The sequence below is a fragment of the Plectrocnemia conspersa genome, unplaced genomic scaffold (genome assembly GCF_051122295.1).
Source record: "Plectrocnemia conspersa isolate PC_06_02 unplaced genomic scaffold, ASM5112229v1 ptg000002l, whole genome shotgun sequence".
NCBI lineage: Eukaryota > Metazoa > Arthropoda > Insecta > Trichoptera > Polycentropodidae > Plectrocnemia > Plectrocnemia conspersa.
The window spans coordinates 10,720,290-10,738,987 of record NW_028277166.1 but is presented as its reverse complement, the minus strand read 5'-3'; the positions used below and the strand labels follow the sequence as shown (position 1 = coordinate 10,738,987).

The following is an 18,698-nucleotide window of genomic DNA, read 5'->3' as shown; positions in this document are numbered from 1 at the left end:
ACAAGAGTTTTTTTAATTAAAAGGTCTCATGAGTCATGTCGATGCCGTGTGAGTAATTAATATAAAAATAAATTGAACGATTTCTTAAAAAAATTTATTATCGAAATTATTTATAAAATTATAAAACTCATTGTAATGAATAGGTATTTATATTATTTAATTATTGATATGAATCAATTGCTCAATTAACATTTTATACATTTTGATTTTTTTTAAATATTTATTTCGGAAGATATGTTATCGGACTATGAGAATCAATTCATATTATAAAATAAACGCTTTATAAAATATCGAATCCACAGTACATCAACATCGAGACGATAGAGAAGATAATCAAATTAAATGACACCGTCCACGTCTCTGATCCGTTTCTGCATACTTTCCTTATTGTCGAAGTGGACAGGTCTCTTCTGCTCAGCAGATTATGAATACTGTGTATCTCCTGTCTAGACAGCTGCTGTGGATCTCGCGACAGGATCACCGTGAACAACCGCGATTCAGGTAGTCTCTGACAAAAAGTTAACACCAAATGATCGACTACAGCCTTCATCACTTGCACAGTGCCTGCGAATTGATTGTATTTGCTTTTCAGCATAGAACCTGTTGAATAAAACCAATTTAGATAAAATGCGGTAAAGAGATACGTCGACGTCCTAAATTGCAAAAATGCAACTGGCCTCTCCCACCGTTCTGCGGACCGGAAGAGATCCAAAATCCTTTACGCGTGTTATTAAATTTGAGATAGTATTCGATGTTGTTTCCGTTCTCGTCCCAGTAAAGTCTCAAATGACGATATTCTCTGCCATGGTGATCGTTGTCGTACTGACTGGCGGTCCATACATAGCCGTAGCTTCCCGGTGCCACGTGAGATTCTGTCGTCATCTAAAATATTATAAGAAAAGACTTAAATACATATTATTTTATAATAAGATTATTTTTTTGAACTAATTTGTGTTTTTATTTTATTAATTAATAAGAGACGACAATATACATATGTATATATTATTTGCATATATTTGTCAGAACATATATTTTTAATACAATTTATTCATTGTTGGGTAAAGTATAATATAACAATTCCTAAAAAATATTTGATTAATTTTCTTTATTTTTAAATAAAAATACTTTTTCAGTGTTGCTAACGCTGCTCATTTTTGACTTTGTTCTATGCAAAATTCAGCTATTTATTATTTGTAAAATATATTAGCATACATGATCGTAAATGGATTGCTATTTACGATCATGTATGCTAATTGCGATGCATTAAAGAAGATGATTATCATCCAGCGCTCGCAATTGGCACGATGATCATAATTTTAATATATAAATTTACTTTTATCATTTTAAAAATAATTAAATCAAAATAACAACAATTACCCATGTACAGTATGTTTAAAAATTAAAATACCCACAAACATCATACGATGTGATTAAAATTGCTAAATAAAATTGACATTGCTCTTCAGCTTAACAGTAAAAGTGATTGGTAAGACTTATTTAGTTTTTCATGAATAGGTCAATCTTTATTTATAAAATCATCAACACAATATTAACTATATTCACTCTATAATGTAAATAGAAAATAAAACAATACAAATGTTTTTTTATAATGAAATTATTGCTTGTATAAAACAAATATTAAAAAAACCCTTGATAATATGGTTTATACGTATATATTTTTATATTACACATTTTTATTTTAATCAGTATTTTGTGCTATAGTTATGCAATTGATTTGTGCATAAAATGAATTTTGAATTACCCAATTATAAATATTATCATCGCGGGAGAAAACACCACGGCTTGGCTGAAAAAAAAATTTATAGAATATATTTCCGAATAATACCAAAAATACCTTTGAAGTGGTGCAATACGAATTATCAATAATAAAAGAGGGAATGTGAAGTTTACACGCCAAGTTTTTTGAAGAACAACTTTCAGCACATTACCAATTTATACATATTATAGTAAAGCATTAGAGGTGAATATGTTTTTAATAAATTAAATATATTACCTCATATCCCGTTTCGGAAAGGTGTATAATTGGGCACGTATCATAAATAGTAACGTCGTCATCGTCCCTCAAATGTGTTATAATTTCGACTCCATACCACATTCCCATTATATATTTTACGTCTAAAGAGTTCTGAGGCTTTAGATCGGTGCAATAGGGTTGATCCATTCCGGTGGCGCAGCACAACGCGACAATGGCAGCGAATATGCCATATTTGAAAAATTGACGAGTACCCATTTCAGAGACGGGCTTTGGCGGTAGCACTTCACAATTTGACTATAATAAAAATGCATTTATTTATTAAATAACTGATGATGATCGATCGTAATTAATTGGTATTGCATAAAACAAGAGATTATTATAAATACAAATTGCAATGGACACCACGTTCTTTGCGGAAAGACAAGACTTTACTAATAGGCGCAAGAATAATGGATTACGTTAATATACCGCTTGTTGTCTTCTTCGCTCTCATGATTGACACTAGTTGTCTCTCCTCAAAATTGAATACAGTATGCACAAATGTGCTATTAAATTATTATTAAATATTTGCTATATTTTTTTACATATCTTTCTTGTTCCTTTGACGTTTACAATTTAATTAGTAGTCAGAAACAATTCTAGAACTACATAAAATTTAAACGTGTAACTAAAAGTGATGTACATAAGTACAAAAAAAAAATAGTACATATGTATTATTTTCTATATAAATCGCTTTTATTAACTAATATATAGAGATTTAAAAAATATTGCTAAAAAAGTTGTAGATTATTTCGATTTGAATTTGTAACCATATGTTCATTGAATCTTTGTTAAAAAATAAGTTGGCAATTTTTTCAACCTTTTAAGTATTACTAATAAAAATGCGACAGGTCAATCACTTGTCAATCGATAAGAAACGGAACACGAAACCAAAAAAAGAAGGAGGCGCAGATTTATCTTAAGTTGTAAAGCCAAAAGAGAAAGATGGCCGTAAATCAGGACGTTAGGGTCATGTAGCGCGAGACGAACAGCGTGTTGCTAATGTTTTAAGGCCTTGTCAAACAGAGAGCGAAGCGAAGGCGTGGCGAGGCGTTTTTATCGAAGGACTCGAAGGACTCGGTGTATTAAGTAATAAAAACGCCTCGCCACGCCTTCGCTTCGCTCTCTGTTTGGAAAGGCCTTGAATGTTTTAAAAAATCAACAGTTCAAATAGTTTGCAATTATTTCTCGAGATGTGTGGTAAATTAACGTTAAACGATAACTTATTTGGAATGAAAAAAAAACACGTTTAACAGTGGAATTAATTACATCAAAATTTAATGTGTGAAGATTTTAACAAAAATCAACTATAGAGAAAATTGTTATAATTACATAGCATTGACATTAAATCGGTAAAAACTGCATAGAAGAAAACTAAATAAATAGTTTCTCGCAACTGTATAATATACTTAACAAGCAAAAGTTCTTGCAGTAGATGAAAATTTAACAAAGGATTTTAGTAATGAGTAGATATTTGTTCAAATCAAATTCGACACCAAGTTTACAACATTTTGATAAAAAAAAAACAGCAATTGATTCAACGATAGAGTTGTAAATCACTTAGTAGAGTTTAGAAACCCTTATAATTCAATGATAAGTAATATAAGGCATACAACATAGAAAATCATTTGTGAAAGAATTTGGTAAGACACTTGTAGGGGGTTTTACATAAATTCCTATTAAAAAGCAACAATTAATTTAAGGCGCTTTACACAAAATCGAGAGAAATAGTCATATTTAAACACTCAAGAGCCAAACGTAAACAATAACCACCAGAGACTTCGAAGATAATAAATATTAATCAGTCGGTTACTAATGCATACATGAAAAACCTGAGTTAGAATTTCCATTAGTGTTTTTTCATTTGCATTGTGCTTGTCCAATCGATTATTTCAGATTAACTATAACTATATTTTATATAATTATAATTTTTTATGTTATAACCGAGATATCGCCCGAAATCTACGAAAAAGTCAGAAAAAATTTAAAGGTTCAGGGGTGGCTATTTAATTGATATTATTTATCATAATTAATAAAATAGATTAAATATTCGATTAATAAAAAGAACTCCAAAGATATTCTTTAATTTGTGTGTTTATTTTTAAAAAGTCTGGAAACTAAAGTTAGACCATTCTTTAGTTGCTAATTGTGCTTACCCCGTTATAATTATTTTTTGACTCATGCCATTTGTGTTACAAGGGAAGATTAACAAAAAATAAATAAAATAAGTGTTAATATATTGTAAGTAATATGCTTAAACCCTTTATTGCATTGATCTAGAAGATTGAATTTTTGGTCGTAATTTCTAAGACACGCTGTAGTTTTTGTGTCAAGTCGAATTACACCATCGCTCACATAAAGTTCAATTAAATCCGAATTAGGTGACTTAAGCACAAACGTGTAGGATGTCCAACCAAAACGTCTACCATTATTAATCCTATTTATCCAGTGTGGTATATACTATGCACATACATGAATGTAAATTAACTCATTGCTAGATAATGAACAGATATTGTATTACATTTTTCTCATTTAATCTTCAATTGTTGGTTTGAAAAACTTTAAATTATTACAATAAGTAAATAGGATAATGTAATAATACATTCATTTTGTTTATAATCAATTTAAAATAATCTTGCCATTTTAGAAACTAAGTTCTGCACCAGGAAATGAATAATATAAACAATGATTAAACAGGAAATTCAATTTTAGCAGTAACTAGTAAGAGCTTTCGTTTCCGAATGTTACTTAATAACAATATAATTGAGTCTCGCAGCAAACTGGAACGTTACACATATATATTTTATTGCTTAATTAATATTACAATAAACTTTTAGTATAAAAATGCAAGTAAAAACTCAAAAACGGTCAAATTTAGTGGTCTAATTTTTGATATAATTTTATTTTATGTTTAATCCCCTATCTGCAAATTGATAGGTGTAAAATAACTAATATTACATCTAAAAATTTGGACATTTTTCTTCCCGTTAGCGCAATATTTTAAGATTGTTTATCTAAAGATTTATTTATTTCTTTAAAAAAATGTAACATTTTCTATAACATATATTTAAGGGTAAAGTGAGGTAGAAGATGGTGAAGTAGAAAATTAATTTTCCGGCCGTTTCGTTTATTTGTTTCATGAAGAAGTGCCCTTTCACGTCTACTTTGAGGTTATGAAAAAACATATTTTTGCTGCTACCGGTATTTTATTTTGTAATACCGGTAGTACTGAAAGTCAATTTTACCCCATTACAATCTAAATTCCTAGTTTATATATCATACAAAACAAGGCAATACTGAATCATTTCAAAAACATCATCCAGAATTACCAGCTCGCTTCCAAATTTTCACCAAACAAACTAAGCCAAATCGACCAAGATCGAACCTGAGAAAATCATTTCTACACATATTAGCACGTAAGTCAAAATTGCTTTAATAATTAATATAATAATAAAATCTCAAAATATTTTTTTTTACATTTTCAATTAAATACAGTGAAGAGGTTACAAACATCTATAGCTTGTGAATGTTTATGTTTCGTAATGCTATAGTTAGACAAGTACTTTGAATTTAGTTTTATTATATTTAAAAATGTTAATAAGCATTTACAATTTCACACGTGGATCATCTTTGCTGATATGGTGATGAGCAAGCAGCACAGTGACTAGCAGTATTGGTTAATTTAGAACAGCAGCGCGGCGGATATCGTAGGTGTGTTTTTCTTCTTGTTCGCTCGTGACCAATTGTCCTCCTAATTAATTATTATCATATCATTAATTAACGATGAGCTGAAATATCGAGTAAAGTGAATTACCGAGTCGTTTTGTTATTTTGTTTGTCGACGATGAATCAGCGATTGAGTTGACTCGCCACAACGTGGGTCGCGTTTGACTCGTGAATAATACAATTTTTCGTTTCAGAAGTTGCATTCCTACCATAGTTATTTATCATTTGCAAATGTATAAAGAGGTGTTGAGTATGTGTAAATATATTAGATTACATTAAAAGCATATTGTATATACGATTAAGTCCAGATATTATGATATAATCTGTTTAAGTCGACATTTTCCAAGTAAAGCCATGTTTTGTAAAGCTCGAATTGCGTAGTACACGAAAGCATGCAACGTATAATTAATCATGAGAAAAACATCGATTCTATAAATTCAATCCACATACTTGCAACGATTGACCTTGTGATTTGTTTATCTTGATTGCAAAAGCCAGTTTAATTGGAAATTGCAATCGTTTGAATAATAATGGAATATCTGTTGGAATCATTGGTATGCGTGGTAGCAGAACATCTTTTCCTTTGAATTTGCTAGTTAAAAATGTTACTTCGATTATATTTTTTAACAATTTGTTGACTGCCAATCTTGTACCCGTGTGCGCAAAGACGAGGTGGATCAACGTTTCTAAGAAGAATTATAGGAACACCAATCTTTAAAATTATGACGTGTGGTGGCAGTCCAGCTAAATCGAGTGAATTCAAGAATTTATATTTATAGTTCAAATTTGTAATGATGATTTTGGTGCTTGATGCCCCCCCCCCCTTCTTTGCACGGGTCTGATTAGCGATAATGAAAAATAATTATTACATTAATAATAACTTGAAAAATTTAAAGTTTAATTATTAATTTTCTAAGAAATCCTTTTTATCGCTAAATCGCTAAGAATTATTACATTTTTAAAGCCGAACAAAACAAACAGTAAGGCCGGTTTCACACGTGCCAGATGGATTCACCCGGCACCGGGCCGGCGCCGTGTAGTGGGGATGGTGTTGTATCTACCATTTCAGACGCCCGGTGCCGGGTGAATCCATCCGGCACGTGTGAAACCGGCCTAAAGGTAAACATGATTCATATATGATTATTTTTCGTGTGCATTTTATTTCTATAAAGCACAATTTTATACAAAAGAAAAATTTTAATTATGTTTTAAGAACAATATTTTATTTATTTTTGTTTTGAAAACTAATATATGTAGCATATGTGTGAATATTGTCCTAAAATAATAATATTAAATATTAATTTCAATATAGATCAATAATTAGGAGCATTTTTAAACCGGGAAGATAAATTACTTGGGGATTTTTTCGGATATCAATCGGTTGTTCTGCGTGAAAACAAGTGGCAACATTCGCACAATCCCGAGCGCAGCTCTGACTCGTCGTCGTTATTTACTGAAGATTAAGTCTAGTTCGACTGTTTCCAATATATTCTTATATTTCTTGGATTGATAAACGCTTGCGAGAACTTGGTAAAATGAGTGATAATAGTTTTTACGACGTGAGCTGGCAGGAAGATTTTTTCGTGTTTAAAGCTAACGGAAAATGCTATTGCATATTGTGTGAAATCGTTTTTCCTGGCAATACGAAACGAATCGACGTCATGATCCATTGTTATACACGGCATGTATATGTTGATATAATGTCGAGACATGCTGAAAAGAGGAAGAAGTTGGTTTGCTCGTTGAAAGGGCTGAGGAAAATGAAAATTATATCCAAATGTTCGCCTATACCGTTTCATTGCATGAAACAACATTTAATAATTATCGTCGGCACGATATTTGAAGATTTCGAAAACCCAAAAATTATGGAAGAATTGAAAGCACTTGGTTTATCCAAAGATATTATTTTACGTGGAATTGAATATTGTGAAACTGATGTGTCAACTTCGCTGAGAATGTGTTCTAATGCTTTAGAAGTAAGGCAAGCAGAGTGTCAAGCGATAGGACGTGTTAATTGTTATATATCACTGCTACTCAGTATCACATTTGATGTTTTTAAAACTGAATAATAGCTGAATGAGAAATTATACAAATATCTCATATTTCTGTATTATCATTTATTTTGCAACTAAAATTTGGTCTGTGTTCTGACTTGAAATATGGTTTTAGTTTGTTTGATAATTATTAAAACTTCAATTAATTTTCTTTGAGTTAATCAAACAATTTATAATCTTGAATGTGTGATGCTAAATTATAGTACAGTTACACTTAAATTGTTAAGCATATCTATCAATATTGTATGTGTGGAATTGTTTGTATTTTTATTTTGTTAGCCTATGCATTTTCTTAAATTGCTATATTTATAAACTTTTCTTTAAATATTTAGTCTATTAAAATGTCAACATTTATGTTCATTAGCATTTGTTTGCATGGAATTCCAAAACAAAATTTGTGAATCTACTTTTTAATCCTTTATTTTTATTTAAATTTATCAAAAATTAAAAATTACATTTCTTATAATTGTGTGTTAAAAGATTTTCTTAAATATTTAGCTTCATTAAAAATTTGTCTAATACATTTTTCTTATAATGTTTTATTATATTTACTTTCATTTCACTTTTTTATGATTACTTATTTTATGTATTGTAATTCACTAAAAAAAATATTATTTTAATCTCTAAAAAAATGTTTATTATATTATTGTGAAATTTGTGATTGTTTTTTTGTGTCCTCTATAAATGGATTTTTCACATTAATTTATTGAAATATTTTTTATATCTAATCGTTAAAATCTTTCATTATTTTTCATTTTAATCAAATTTATACATAATTACAATTTTTTCCATACTGTTTTGTTAAACGTGTAACTCTTATTTGTAATATCTACCAAAAAGTTTGAAGTTAATTTGCATAATATATGTCTGGTTATTTTAATGTTAACTTTAACATTAATTTATTTCTAATTTTATTTTTTTATTTATTAAAATATTTGAAAATTATTCATTCATTTTTTGTTATTATTACATTTACTAGTTGAAAACCTTTATTATGAATACTTATTTTTTTAATATAATTAATGTTCGTTCTTATATTTAGTAAAATAAATAATTTAATAATACAATTTTTGTTTTTATCAACGATTTATTAAGAAGAAATCTTTTCATATAATTATAATTTATATTGATAAAGTATAAAATTAAAACAGAGTTATTCACTGAAATTTAGTAAGTAATGTATAATATTTACAATATAATGTAATCAAAGATTATTAAATTTATTTCAATATTTTTTTATCATAACTGTAAATTAATCGAAAATATGTTCCAAAAATTGAGAAACCTACGACACATTAAGATTTAAAAAAAATATTTACCATTACTTGATTATATAGTGATTTTTACACTTGTACAGATTATCTATTTAAACTTTATCGAAAGAATAATGTAACTATAAAAATACTGCACTTATGTTAAATTTACATTCCAAGTAGGTTTCATCGTATGCTTGTTTGAGACGAGTTTTGAACGGAAATTGAATTCATTTGGAGAGACAATTACTGTCCTAAATACATAAAGATGAGTGCCGAACGTACCTATAATTAACTTAATCAAGCAGCTTTCAATCTTAATTTTCACTATTGAAGACAAACACATATTATTTAATAACATATTTAGCAGCACCTTCCCTAGCTAATGCATCTGCTTTTTCGTTTCCTTTTATTCCTTTGTGCGCTTCGACATACTTCCACTTGACTGTAATTAGCGTGAGGACATTATCTAATTCTTCAAAATCAATTTTGTTTTTAACTGGATTTCCCGTAACAGATATCCAACCGTGTTGCTTCCAACCTATAAAATAACATTAATTAATTAGATATACCTATAATATATATTTTTTAATACATACCCCTCATCCAATTTGTTACAGCGTTGATTAAAAATTGAGAATCTGTCTTAATCAATAATTTGTCAATTCCCATAGAGTGCGCTATCTTAATGGCTTTAGTCGCGGCTTGAATCTCTCCACAATTGTTTGTAGCTCTGCCCGAAACAGATTCACTTATGTTTAATGCGTGTTCTTCGCCAAAGTACACCCCTAAGCCGGCCTTCGCTATAGCCTTACCGTTGTTCGTGCAAGAGCCGTCCGTGTATACTATCACGTATCCTGACTCATCGACAGAAAAAGTATGGTCTTTGTAAACTTTGACTTTATGAATATCACTGTCTATTACAGTCACCTTCTGTCTTTTCGCTTTATTCTCTTCAACGGCGTTAGGTATTGCGCCAGAGCCTTCGGAATCTTTGTTTTTATCGATGAAGTCTCTGGCTTCGTTTTCGGTTGAAAACTTTTTATATTTTGCACCGCTAAAACCTTTCACTTGTGCTTCGCATTCTGACCAACTGGGATATATATCGACTTTTCTGCCGACAGCGACCGCATAGTACGCCATGTTTATATTAAATACCGCCGATTTATACACTAATCGACTGATAAGTTTTAAATAAGATTTCATATATAATATTGAAACTGCCAATATACACTTTTGACATATTTGGCCACAAGTGAAAAAAATGTCAGGCATTGTTTGTAAAATAATTATTTGCAAGAAATGAAGAAAATATTGATAACAAATTTAAATAAACGTCAAGTTAAAAATTTAATAAATGTTTTGAAAATAAAAACATTTAAAAAGTACCATTTAAATTTTGTTTTTTGTTCAAAACCAATTTCTTTGTGTTAAGAATTGTAATATATTTTTAATTATTAAGTCTAAAATAGCCCGTACCTCAATAGTTGCATCTATGGCATTCTTCAATGATTCCAACCGACGTTTCTGGGCTCTTCCTTTTATCATCACCATCTAGACTGTCATGTATTGCAATATGATAAAAATAATTAATAATAGGCCTTGTGGGGCCTATTAATCCATTTATTTATTCACTCATTATGGCCAAAATTTGACACCACTCTGGTAACACTGACGTGGCGTAGGCACATTCTCTTGGCGAACTTTGGCTCGCAACGGCCGATGCTCCCTCGTGCACTGGTCACCTATATAGTGTAAACTATGTAAACCATATACCTCTCAGTAAATACTACTGCAGCGGCTAAATCTGTGTCTAATTATCATCAGTCACCAAACTTTTTTTGATTTAATGTGATAAAATTTAGAATATTTCTAGGCAAATCAATTTCTCTAAGTAAATCACGTTCAATGTTCATTAAGATGAGGTAATTTAGGCGATCTTGTCCCATCGTGTTTCTTAATGGCAAAAAACGTTCTTCACTGCAGTTAAAGACAAGTAAATGCGTAAGACTATTTCCACATGTGGGAAACACGACTCTAATGAATTTTCCAGGATAGATTCGAGACTGATTATATTTACATTTTCTCAGAAAGATAACATAAGAATTTTTGGTTTATAATTAGAGACGCTTTTTCTAGGGAGAGGTCATTAAAATTCATAATATTTCATTAAATGGCACGCATTTACTACCTGCTTTCCCCCCTCCCCTCCCCGTCCACACACACACACACACACACACACAAAATGATGTCCCTGTTTATTCACCGAACTTCCCAGTTTTCACATGCGATAAGTCGAATCACTATATGTTGGGCTTCGCGTTGAAAGGGTTAATTATTATTTTATAATAAATAAATTAATAAAACAATTTAATATATCGAATGAATAAAGTATAGAGAATTCTCTAATTACGGTTGTCTATTCTGAAGTCAGTATAGCTGTAGTGGCAACACTCGCTTAATTGGCGCCGCCGGTTTGATTGTGCTTGTGAAAGTTTGAGATAGTAAGAATGGTCGATATTTACGATAAAAGCTGGCAGGAAGATTTTTTTGTCTTCAAAGCTGGAGGAGAATGCGTTTGCATATTATGCGATGTTGACTTTCCTTACGACGATACGAGACGGATCGACGTCCAAAACCACTACAAAGAGATGCATGCACAAATAGATGAATATTTCCCAAGACGCAGCGAGGAAAGGACGATGCTGATTGACGATAAAAAGAAGGAACGAAAGTTCCACCTAGTCGAATCTGCCATTTTTTGCGCGCTACCGTACATTAACGACCGCAACGTCCTAGGTGAAGTTTTCAAATTGATCGCCGAAACGATGTTCGAAGACTATGAAAATCCTGAGATTATGCAAAAGTTGAACGATCGTGGCTTATCGAAAGAAATTATATTAAGCCAAGCTGAAACGTGGGCGACTCGAACGACAGGAAGTTACTCGAAAGAGGCCATCAACTATATAATCTCCTCTCACTCTGATTCAATACTGAATGGTTTGCCTTTATTTAAGTCTTTCTGTACTATTTTGGATAATATTTTATATTGAACGCATAATAAAAAATTTTTTTTTTTTCTTTATAGTGCAAAATTCATAAAATTAGTCGTATAAATCGATTTTTATAGAATTTAGTTCGAATACTTAGGTGACACTTTCCTACTGTACAAACATTAATGAATTATATTGTTCTACAAAATATTTTGTATGAATAACAATCTACTGTACTGTAAGTACAGTCGGTGCTTTATGATACGAACAAAATTATCAGAGCAATTTTCGTGGACTTATAATGTTAAATAAATTAGAGATTATTATAGCTATTATGATTATTTAAAAAATAAAAGAACATCTCATTATGTATTACTGAAATCCAAATAATGTCCATTGTTATTTACGATATATATTATAAGGTCGAAATAACGTAGTCTGTAGAAGGCACGGGTTCAAAGCACAGCAGCAGACTCGAATTTTTATTTATAATAAATGCACTATTACTTGTAGGTTTAAATAATAATAAAATTTATTTGGACAGAAAAAGCTATGTTTTTTTTAACACACCGGAGCATTAAAAGACTTCTATAAATGTTCACAGTAATCTCAATACGATGTTTTATTGCTTCATGGTTTATCGGTCGAATCAACTAAACTAGTCTTCAAAGAGAACAGCAGTAACTAATAAACTTTCATATCGTTGTACGATCTTGTAGCACCGAGATTCTTGAATCGATTTATCAGAAATAGTTTCAATTTTAAATCATAAAGCATCTTTGCTCACAGAGCAATTCTTCACTGTAACTTTGTTTATCAACAAAGTTCTGCAAAAAATTGCTATTTGTTCTTCATTTTTAGTCCTTGCCATGGCTTGAGCGTAATTCAGTTTTATAACCACATCGCAAGCTTTTATTCTATTAATTTTAATTTTAAATAAAATAACTTATCTATAGATGTTTATTTTAAAAGTTTATAATACAATTATTAAATTTATAAATAAAGTTAAAGAGAAAAATGACCGATAATAAAAGGTAAGCTATATGCTTTAAGAATAAAACAAAACGGATGATCTGCAAATAATATTTCTTCTGGAATTGGATATTCAATGTCACCTGAAATATAACGTTAAAGTATGTACATATGTTATAAACATTACAACATTATTAGGTAAATATTATACCAGTGTCTTTAAAAGCGCCACGTCCTTGATTTGCCCATAATTTAACTTTTTGGACTATAGAATTTATTTTAACATTTTTATTAGTCATCATATTGCTCAAATCAGCATCGTTGAATAAATTATTGAGTCCGACCTTATAGAAAAATAAGCACATTGAGCATATGTTAGATTTGATTACAAATATACAAAGATGTAGATATGGGATAAGTTGTGTTTAAAATGTATTTGGTAATATTGAAAGTAAAATGGAAATTGATAACCAATAAAAAATGTAAAAGTGGGACGGAAACAATGATGTGAATATTGTAACCAAATTCTACAAGAATATTAAGATATTGTATAATCATTGAAGCTAAAGAAAACATTATATGAAAATATAAAAGAAATTACAGAAAATAATAATGATTTTTATGTTGATATATAATTAAAAATTATTCTAACTTTTTGCAACTTATTATGAAATATTGTCGTTGACTCCAATGAAAAGTTTGGTAACGTTATAGCAATTGGTCTCGGTTTCATTATCCTGTCTGTGAAGCCTATTAAATCTTTAATTTTAAACATCTTATTCTGCAATGATTTCAATCCGTCTTTATCGTTAGGTAAAAATATTAACATAGATACATTATTTGTGTTAAATGGAACATCTAAAATCTGAAGAAATACAAATATATATAGTATTAATTACAAAATTTAACAAAAATGCGTTAAAAGATTTAGTACTTTTGCATTCCAAATCGGCATGTCTACATAAGACATCATTCCGTTAATTCTAAACATCACTAATTGAAACGTTTCATTTTGTTGTGTGAAATTACGTCTCCCGTTCAATACAGTCGGTGGATATAACCATCTATTTTTATAGTAAACATAATTTCCATAAACAAGTGCAGTTTCATTATCAAAATTATCACCAGTAAACATGTCTGATATTTTTCTTTTCGTAGATGATTTTACCTGTAAATAAATTACTGTTACTATTTATCATGTATTATACAGTAAACTCTCATTATTTTTACTTTTTCATTTAAAGCCATTTCTAAGGATGCAGTGTTGTTTATATCATATCGTTCAATTAGTACATATTTACTAATTAAATCTTCATAATCTTTCTTTAAATCGATATCACTCCTGACAAACATAAAATGCTTTACATCTAATTCAATAAATTCGTCGGTCGGAACGATATTCATAATGAAATCAAGTAAACTTATTTTTTCCTAGAAAAAAATATTTTTTAGATTAACTTACAATCGGGGTAACATAAGCTAGATGTAAAAATGGTACTACTTTTTTAATATCCTATTTCGAAAATCTATAATTAATAAATATGTATTCAAAGTATGAAAAGTGTTACCCAAAATACTTTGGTTGTTCTAAGGGTATATTTAGAGCTGTGCACAAACGTAATTTATTCGTTCGAAGTGACGAATTCTTTGATCAACCAGAGTATATGCATATATAATAAAAATTACACCTTAGTGCTTTTATTAAAATTTAGCACTTCATCAATCTCCACCAATGTGTTGTTGTTTGTCCCAAGGGATATACATAAGAGGAGATGTTTTAGAGCTACTGGAGACCATACATATCCAATAGTATCCTTGCCAAGAATTAATGTCGTTTGATTGGATAGATCCCGTAATAAAATCTATAAATAATTATATGTATTATAAATTCGATTAATAAATTTATATACAATAACTTACATTATGCAGTCTTTTCTCAAATAATCTTACATTCTCAATTAAGCAATAGTTATTTAATAAGAGAAATACACATAAGAACAAATTATATATTTTAAAAAACATCACCGTTATTTCACATGAGTGATGTTTGCAAGAATCTGATAAAGAATAAACTACTCACGGTCAAACGTAATCTCGATCAAGTTTATTGTTCTGGGTAATTAAATTAGTATGATTACCGTTCATAAGTAAAACTACTTTATTAAAAACGCAGTGTGAAATTATAATCGAAAGTAAACATTTAATTTATTTATCAATAAGAGTTCCTCGGACTCTCTTCGGTTCGCTTTCGTGATGTCCGGGTGTTCCCGTTAATCTTTTATTCATTCCCTTTCTCTCTAATTGTTTTTCAATTATCCTAGCATTATTAGCGTAACTGTCCGCAACCTCGCGCTAGAATAAAATGCATACAAGTATAAAAAAATGTTTTTAACACGCACAAATAATAAACGCATTAAACTTACAGCTTCAATTTCATCTTCCTCCTCGTCGATCGTCGAAACTGTGACAGAACTGAATTTTCCCATGTTTTTCGTATGCTTCGTGACCATAATTTTCTTCGGCTGTGCGACTGACACCTGTCGGTATATATCAGTCACTGGACCTTCTCCGGATGACTTAATCAACGCTCCTTTTATAATGAAATTTACATTGCTTGAAGTGTCGTGTTTGTAATATATCGGCAAACTGCATTTTTTACATTTGTATCTGAACTGTCTTTCAATTCCTTCGGTCCTTTTCAGATAAATCGGTTCGTCTTCGTCGCATGTTATTTTGTGAGCGTGTTTCGCCCCGTCTATGACTCTGGCGCCGTCTCGCTTTCTCAGTGGTAACTTTTCTGTGGCGCAATCTATAACGTTAAAATCAAGATTATTACGTTGATAATTGTTGCGTTAAAAAGGTACGCGTTAAAAACTAACCGAGTATCAACGCCATTTGACCACATAGGCAATAGTATATGTGTAACGGTTTAGTTTCGCTATACTCTTCCTGATCTTTCGTGTCAGAACATACAATACTCCTAGATACGACTTTAGGCATGTTTAAAATTTTAATTAATATTTGTGCGTTGTTTATATATAATAGCAATAAAATGTTTGCGTCGTTTTCATTGGCTATGTACGCATCAGTTGTCACACCAATTTGACATTTATGACAATAACAACATAAATATTGACCATTGGCAATATTGAAAATAATTATTGTAATAAAATAACTTAATTTTTTAAATACATTAGATATTCTCTATGAGCTAAAAATATCTCTTTATTAGAAAATTTTCAATACCAAATATGTACGACCTAGTTGAATTTTAATTAATTATTACGCTCCTTTCATAAAAATAATATGATCACAATCCAACAACTAAAAAGAAATACATTCTTAAAGCTAAACAAAAACAGAAAAAACAGAACAAAATAATAAAACTACGATTTTTGAACGATATGTTATTTATTTATGTTTTAAAAAACAAAGATAAACTTTCGCGCGGTTATGTACGAATATTGTTCTAAAATTAAGATAATAGATTAATAATTAAGAGAATTTTAACTCGGGAACTTAATTTATTTAGGGATTTTTTCGGATCTCGATTAACTGTTTTGATACGTGAAGCGAGTGGCAACATTCGTACGATCCGTACGTACTAGTCCCGCGGTCTGCCGTTTTTCATTGTTTCCAATAAGTTTTTGTAATACCTTGGATTGAAAAACGTCCGCGAGAATTCAGTAAAATGAGTGGCAATAGTTTTTACGACGTGAGCTGGCAGGAAGATTTTTTCGTGTTTAAAGCCAACGGAAAATGCTATTGCATATTGTGTCCTGTCGTTTTTCCTGGCAATACGAAACGAAACGACGTCATGATCCATTATTATACGCGGCATGTACATGCTAATTATATAATCCCAAGACGTCCTGAAGAGAGAGAGGCGTTTACTTGCATGCTGAAGGAGCAGAGGAAAGTCGACATTATTTTGGGATATACTAATACATCCGTGTCACTACAAGACACGAAAGAACGTTTAAAAATTGTCGTCGGCATTATATTTGAAAATTTCGAAAACCCAAAAATTATGGAAGAATTGCAAGCACTTGGTTTATCCAAAGAAATTATTTTACGTGGAATTGAATATTGTTTAACTGATGTGTCAACTTCGATAAGTATGTGTTTTAACATTTCTGATTTAATACAAGTAGGCTTCATAGTGACAGAACGTCTTAATTATTACGTATCACTGCTACACGGTATTACGGTAAATTTGTCATTTTCTAAAGTAGAAAGCTTAGCTGAATGAAAAATTATACAAATTACTTATTTTTAGTTATCGTTCATTTTTTAACTAGAAGTAAATGTATGTTCTGACTTGAAATATGCTTAGTTTGTTTGATAATTATTAGCACTTTAGTTACTTTTCCTTAATTAACTTGACCAAACATACCTACATTGTTTCGTATTTTTAATCTTGATGTGAATTTTTACTATGTTTTAATTGTCTAATTCATTTCATTATTGTATGTATGGAGTTTGTGTTTAAATTTTGTAAACGTCAATATTTTTTTTAAATTTATTAAAATACAAACAAATATTTTATTATAGTGTGGCAACGCTGAGAACTGTCAAAAAGTCGCCATAATATAGAATGCAAAATTTGTTATTGTTTATTTGTGTAATCTATAAATGATATTCTTACGTTTATTTCTCTTTATGTATGTTTTTGTCACATATTATTTATATTATTAAAATAATACATTTTTTCCATACAATTTTGTTAAATATTGAACTCATTTGTAATATCTACCAAAATTTTAATATTTAATTTGCATAATATATGTTTGGAATTGTTTGTGTTAATTTTTAACAATGTTTGTCGCTTGTATGGAAAAAAAATTTTTACCTTTTTTTTAAATAGGTTTCACATTTATCTATAATTGTTTATATAAAAACTAAAACAGCCTTTGTTTTTGTTAAAATTTACTAATAATAATAATAGTTACTTTTTTTGCTAAAATTTTATTCCTTAATTATATTATTAATATTTCATTTACTAGTTGAAAACCTATATTATGAATACCTATTTAATAAGATAATCGATGTAAAATTTTAAGTTGAGTAAAATAAATGATTAATTAATATAATATGTGTTTTTATAGACGATTATTTAACAAAAAATCCTTTCATATAATTATTGTAATTTCTCTTACCTAACTATATTGATAAAGTATAAAAATAAATCAGAGTTCTTCAATGTAACTTAGAAAGTAATGTGCAACGTGAAATAGAATGTTGCAGCGGGAAAGAAGAAATAATTAAAAACATTTTAATTATTTCTTCTTTCCCGAAAATTAAAAACGTTTATTAATAGATGTTGGAGATTTTTGCTATTTTATCAGATCGAGCTTAAATAACAAGCTTATTACAAATTGCGTTTTAAATGAAAATAAAAATATCTGTAACCTTTCACTCACTGTGCCGTATAGAATTACATATACATATATACATTCAAAAATAAGTGATTTAAAATCGGAATATTAATAAATATCGTTTTAATTATTTATAGTTGAGGGCAACATGTAATAATACTTGAAATTTAATTGCTAAAAATAAAATAAATCATTGGCGGAACAGCACAAATAGCCGAATAGACATTTAAATGATGCTACTGGTCTGCATCTGCTCTAGACCCGATCGGTGAGTTCTTTTCCCTTTC

General features: G+C 29.6%; 4 protein-coding genes across 11 annotated transcripts; all 4 read right to left on the bottom strand.

Annotated features, from left to right (window-relative positions):
• Nucleotides 1-75: 75 nt before the first annotated feature.
• Nucleotides 76-7,075, bottom strand: LOC148237611 (uncharacterized). Of its 7 annotated transcripts, none has more exons than XM_088205778.1 (5): nucleotides 2,383-2,477; nucleotides 2,015-2,290; nucleotides 1,763-1,807; nucleotides 678-882; nucleotides 76-600 (listed from the first exon to the last, which is right to left on the bottom strand). In XM_088205778.1, exons 2-5 carry the CDS (start codon nucleotides 2,249-2,251, stop codon nucleotides 281-283), a joined length of 807 nt encoding a protein of 268 aa, XP_088061904.1. In that variant the 5' UTR covers nucleotides 2,252-2,290; nucleotides 2,383-2,477; the 3' UTR covers nucleotides 76-280. The 7 variants fall into 7 exon arrangements, with proteins under 7 accessions (XP_088061904.1, XP_088061906.1, XP_088061905.1 ...); XM_088205780.1 differs by having other exon boundaries at nucleotides 687-882; XM_088205779.1 differs by having other exon boundaries at nucleotides 2,455-2,473.
• Nucleotides 7,076-8,882: 1,807 nt separating this feature from the next.
• On the bottom strand, nucleotides 8,883-10,319 carry rnh1 (ribonuclease H1). The gene is made up of 2 exons (XM_088205554.1): nucleotides 9,668-10,319; nucleotides 8,883-9,609 (listed from the first exon to the last, which is right to left on the bottom strand). The coding sequence occupies exons 1-2, from the start codon at nucleotides 10,272-10,274 to the stop codon at nucleotides 9,416-9,418; spliced, it is 801 nt and encodes a 266-aa protein (XP_088061680.1). The 5' UTR covers nucleotides 10,275-10,319; the 3' UTR covers nucleotides 8,883-9,415.
• Nucleotides 10,320-13,007: 2,688 nt separating this feature from the next.
• On the bottom strand, nucleotides 13,008-15,026 carry LOC148237609 (serpin B4-like). Of its 2 annotated transcripts, none has more exons than XM_088206066.1 (6): nucleotides 14,602-15,026; nucleotides 14,264-14,464; nucleotides 13,968-14,201; nucleotides 13,686-13,898; nucleotides 13,245-13,377; nucleotides 13,008-13,176 (listed from the first exon to the last, which is right to left on the bottom strand). In XM_088206066.1, the coding sequence occupies exons 2-6, from the start codon at nucleotides 14,435-14,437 to the stop codon at nucleotides 13,067-13,069; spliced, it is 864 nt and encodes a 287-aa protein (XP_088062192.1). In that variant the 5' UTR covers nucleotides 14,438-14,464; nucleotides 14,602-15,026; the 3' UTR covers nucleotides 13,008-13,066. The 2 variants fall into 2 exon arrangements, with proteins under 2 accessions (XP_088062192.1, XP_088062190.1); XM_088206064.1 differs by having other exon boundaries at nucleotides 14,722-15,026.
• Nucleotides 15,027-15,167: 141 nt separating this feature from the next.
• LOC148237608 (STING ER exit protein) lies at nucleotides 15,168-16,161 on the bottom strand. The gene is made up of 3 exons (XM_088206067.1): nucleotides 15,913-16,161; nucleotides 15,457-15,842; nucleotides 15,168-15,385 (listed from the first exon to the last, which is right to left on the bottom strand). Exons 1-3 carry the CDS (start codon nucleotides 16,031-16,033, stop codon nucleotides 15,239-15,241), a joined length of 654 nt encoding a protein of 217 aa, XP_088062193.1. The 5' UTR covers nucleotides 16,034-16,161; the 3' UTR covers nucleotides 15,168-15,238.
• Nucleotides 16,162-18,698: the final 2,537 nt, after the last annotated feature.